The following is a 4,614-nucleotide window of genomic DNA, read 5'->3' as shown; positions in this document are numbered from 1 at the left end:
AAATTAAGCGGAAAATTCCACTTAATTGTGCCAATTTCGTACATTTAGTTTGTTTATGTTTTTGTGACATGCTTTATTCTTGTTCGTTTATATTTTTTTAAACAGGTAAATGATGGTACACAGAACTAGTTTTTTTTTTTTTTAACTATTGAATTGTAGTGTGTAAGTGTTATATAGAAGTTATATGTAGTAGTAGCGTAAGAGTGCCTTAATAAGTACTTATATAATAATGTGTAACGTTTGAGATGGAGTTCAGTAATAAATCAGATTAGAATAGATCCAGTCGTTTTCATATCTCCGATGACATAACCTTACATGGCGACCCTGCCATCCGAGACGGGCTGCCTAGTCCGGTCGCGAAATTTTAAATTCTTAAAAAATTAATAGTTTAATTAAATTTTCGCGATGTGCCGGTCAGATATTCAGAAAGAAGACGTTTTTATTACACAAAATAGTGGCGCTTCAAATTCGGCTTCGGTAACGGACTTTCATTTATCGAACATTAGCATTGTGATGTTCATCATTTGCACGATACTATGTATCGTGGGACTCTTACGCTACTACTACATATAACTTCTATATAACATTTACTTACACACTACAGAATTGCCATTTTGTGGCCATTGTCTTTTCTACGGATACACATATTTTTGTGTTTGTTTTTTTTTTTGTTACATCATTCAATATACAATTACAATATTCAAGATAAAAATAACACACATTTTATTCCTTATACGCATAACACAAAAGCTAATAAAGCCGTGAACAGCTAACTGTCCCCAGGGAACCAATTAAAATTAGCGAGAAACAGGGAGGGTACAATAACAAAATAATTTACTCAGATTATCTGTACGAATTAAGTGTCAAGTGTCAGTGTCAAATCCTATGATGAAGGGTGAAAGTCGTTTTTTTTTTATTATCTGTTGTTTCTATTAGCGAAAAATAATTAGGACTATTGTGTTAAATATAAAGGTATATTTTTTTTTTTTAGGTTTTTGCTAAAGTCTTACTATATAACTTATATTATGCTGTAAATTTATATTACAATGTATTTAAAATATTACTTTCAAATAAAACGTTTATTTTATTGGAGTTTATTTCTTAAAAAACGATATCATGTGCCTTACACACTACTTGCAATCTTTACAATTTATTTAGCTGACATCTTCTGCAAGGTTGAGACACTTCACCAGTCTGGTTGCTCCAGATTTTGATCAGGATATTTCCTCCTGTACCCTTCCTCGGTTTAGTGTTTTACAGTATAAAATAATTATAATTTAATTCATTTTATAAAACTTTTTTATTTTTATATATTATGGTAATCATTCTTAATGGAGTAAAGTCTAGTCTCCTGTCGAAGGTGACGTACACACGTTACACGTTTCATATATGCAATAGTGATTTTGTTTTTTTTTTTCGTTTGATTGATTAATCCTGTCAAATCCTTAATGTAGGAAAAAGGTCAGCTTTTCTCCACCACACTGCTCCACTGCGGGTTGCTTATATATTCCCTACTATGAGTAGCGATCGCTATTAGCTACATATCTCCGAGTCAAACTAAGCAGACCCACAAGGATAGGTACTCACATAGAAACAAATAGTTGTACAAATGCCCGCCAGTATATCCGAGTGGAAACAGAACCAGTGACTGCCGGCGACAACACGAACCTCTACACCAGAACAGATATCTATAAAAAATATATCGTATATTTATTTCCATACATAATAGTACAAAGAGTGGCATGTGAAGTCTCCTTTTAAGTACATATCTTTGTCTTGTTTTATAGATACGCCCAGTGATGGTTATTATAAGTTAGGTATAGGTAAGTGACTTAACGCAATTATTAATTACAACCAAGGTCGCCCGTAACCATGGCCTCTACAACTATCCAGAGTGTTATGTGTCTATATCGAACGTAAAAGTTTTTAAAACTTATACATACGAGGGAGCGTTTTTATGTTCGCGGAATGAAGGGTAAGGGGTTGAAATAAAAAAACCAAATTATTTTTCCTTATCAATATATTCACCTGCAAGACGGACACATTTTTCAGATCTTTCAATTAATTTATTTATACCCTCATTAAAAAATGTTTTGTCTTTGTCCTCAAAAAACCCTGAAACTGCCTCCTTAACTTCATCATCGGTGGTAAATTTTTTACCTCGCAGCTCTTTTTTCATTTTTGGAAAGAGGTAATAATCACTCGGGACCAGGTCTGGACTGTGGGGTGAGTGGTTCAAAATATCGAAGCCCACTTTAAGCAAGGCAGCCAACGCAACGTGGCTCTTGTGGACGGGCGCATTTTCGTGCAAAAGCAGCACACCTTTCGTCAATTTTCCCCGTCTTTTCTCTTTAATGGCTTCTTTTAATCGCTCTAATATTGAAGCGTAGTATTCTCCGGTTATAGAAACACCTTTATCCTTATAATCGATCAATAATATTCCTTCTGAGTCCCAAAAGACCGTTGCCATGAATTTTCCAGCTGACTGTGACAACTTAAACTTCTTGGGGGGTGCTGTGACCTTTTTATGCCACTGCATAGAGTCTTGTTTCGACTCAGGTTCATAATGATGAACCCAAGTTTCGTCTCCAGTAACAATTCGACTCAATACACCATCCTTGTCTTCATTGCAGAGGTACAAAAATGCACGTGAACACTCTACGCGTTGTTGTTTTTGCGGCGGCGTGAGCATTCTCGGTACCCATCTTGCACTGACCTTAGTCATGCCAAGATGATCGTGCAGGATTTTAAAAATGGTTGTATCGGATACGCCAACCATTTCTGCGAGTTGTTTCTTTAGTCGAGCATCGTTGAGTACAAGTTTTTCGACCTTTTGGATAAGTTCTGGCGTGGTCACCTCGATGCTCTTGCCCGGCCTCGGATCGTCTTCAAGGGATTCCCTTCCTTTTTTTAACCAAACTGTGCCACTTGTACACCATGGTTTTTTCCTGGACAAGAGTCACCGTAAACCGATGACATCACATCCATTATGGTCGCAACTGATTTTCCTTGCTTGGTAAGGAACTTTATAACGGCACGATATTCGATTTTTTCCATATTTCACTTTTCACTCCTGATTATGTTGCTTGGTTGACGATAGCTCAAAGACTAATAGTCTAATATCTTTTTTTTTTTTTCGAAATGACAGTTGCTGTTTGTACTGGCCTTTACAGCGTCACCGGTGAGAGAGGCCGGGCACTTAGGCAACCGGCCGCCAAGGAAGATGTGGGCCCTTTTCGGCGGGCACGGGGGTACTCTAATTTTTTTTTTTTTTTTTTTTTTCGAATTGAAGAGTGCTGTTGGCCCTAGCGGCCTTTACAGCGTCACCGGTGAGAGGGGCCGGGCACTTAGGCAAGCCGGCCGCGAAGGAAGAATGGGAACCCTCTGGGAGAGCTCGGGGGGGAAAAACGCCCGCCCTAAGGGTGTCTCCTAGCGAGATCGCACCTCGGCTTAGAGCGTCGTCGGAGTGGAGGAGGCGCTATACGGAGCGCTGAGACGGCTACGGACGGTCAGCTACGCGCCTAGGCGCGTGCGAGCCGTCACAACGCGGGGACCTCGCCCTCGCCGGCGGGGGCGGTGCGTGTGTGTCTTGTGTGTGGTGGTGTATATGGCGTTAAGCGCCATGATCCTATCGTCAGGGTCGGTTAAGACGTGCATGGGACGCCTTTGTACGGTCTATAAGTTACCTCTACCTACGTATTTGCAAGCCTCTGCTACAAGAGGATTCGGGTGACTGCGCGCTCTCTCAAAATACGCTATAGCGAGTATTTTGAGGTGCTTCGCGATTGAATCGATCTTAAGGTCGCGATGTAAGTCGACATTATGCACGTACCACGGCGAGTACGTGGCAGTGCGTAGAAACTTGTACTCTAATATCAATGAAATCTCGTATTTATACTAATTATGAGTCACTAAACACGTTACGATCCTAATGAGCCTAATCACCCCCCTCCAACCCTCTCATTCCGCGAACTTAAAAACGCCTCGTATAAAATCTCTCGTATTAAACTGTGAATGAGATACGTTTATAAGCATTTCTGTATCGGTAAAGGAATATGAAGACTGAAAAACTATATTTATTTCACATTAAATTAATTTATCCCAAAATAAAATTTACTTACGACGTTTATTAGAAACAATTGAAAGTTCTAAAACGAGAATTTTTTATAAAGCTGTTCTGAAAATAACTTAAAAAGGTAACACTCAGCGCCATCTATATTTTCATTTCGAAATGATAAGCTAAGTGATGTACGTAACCGGAATTTCGATATTGTTCCATTAATTTTTATGATACTGATTTTTATAATAATCATGAAAGTATTTTTATTTAATTCTTCAGCCTGAAATATCCCAATGCTGGACATAGGCCTCTTTCCCCATATAGGGGAAGGATCAGAGCTTAATCCACCACGCTGCTCCAAGGCAGTTTGACGGGATGCGGGTTGTGAAATATAAAGAAAATTATTATTATAATTTTCGGGTATTATAGTATTAAGAAATAATTTGAACAATTCAAATATAGTATCATCATCATCATCATTTCAGCCTATTGCAGTCCACTTCTGGACATAGGCCTCCACAAGCTCGCAGCAAAAATGGCGTGAACTTATGTGT

The 4,614-nt window shown here is 38.7% G+C and overlaps 1 protein-coding gene across 1 annotated transcript; it reads right to left on the bottom strand.

The window, feature by feature from the left end:
* Window positions 1–2,002: 2,002 nt before the first annotated feature.
* Window positions 2,003–2,779, bottom strand: LOC123667451 (histone-lysine N-methyltransferase SETMAR-like). Its single transcript, XM_045601346.1, has one exon. The coding sequence runs from the start codon at window positions 2,777–2,779 to the stop codon at window positions 2,003–2,005; it is 777 nt and encodes a 258-aa protein (XP_045457302.1).
* Window positions 2,780–4,614: the final 1,835 nt, after the last annotated feature.

This window comes from Melitaea cinxia, chromosome 28 (assembly GCF_905220565.1).
Source record: "Melitaea cinxia chromosome 28, ilMelCinx1.1, whole genome shotgun sequence".
Taxonomy (NCBI): Eukaryota; Metazoa; Arthropoda; class Insecta; order Lepidoptera; family Nymphalidae; genus Melitaea; species Melitaea cinxia.
This window is presented reverse-complemented; position numbering and strand designations above follow the sequence as displayed.

Bases quoted from the DNA above. Each gene is read 5' to 3' on its own strand.
- LOC123667451 (XM_045601346.1), bottom strand. From the start codon at position 2,779: ATGGTTGGCGTATCCGATACAACCATTTTTAAAATCCTGCACGATCAT.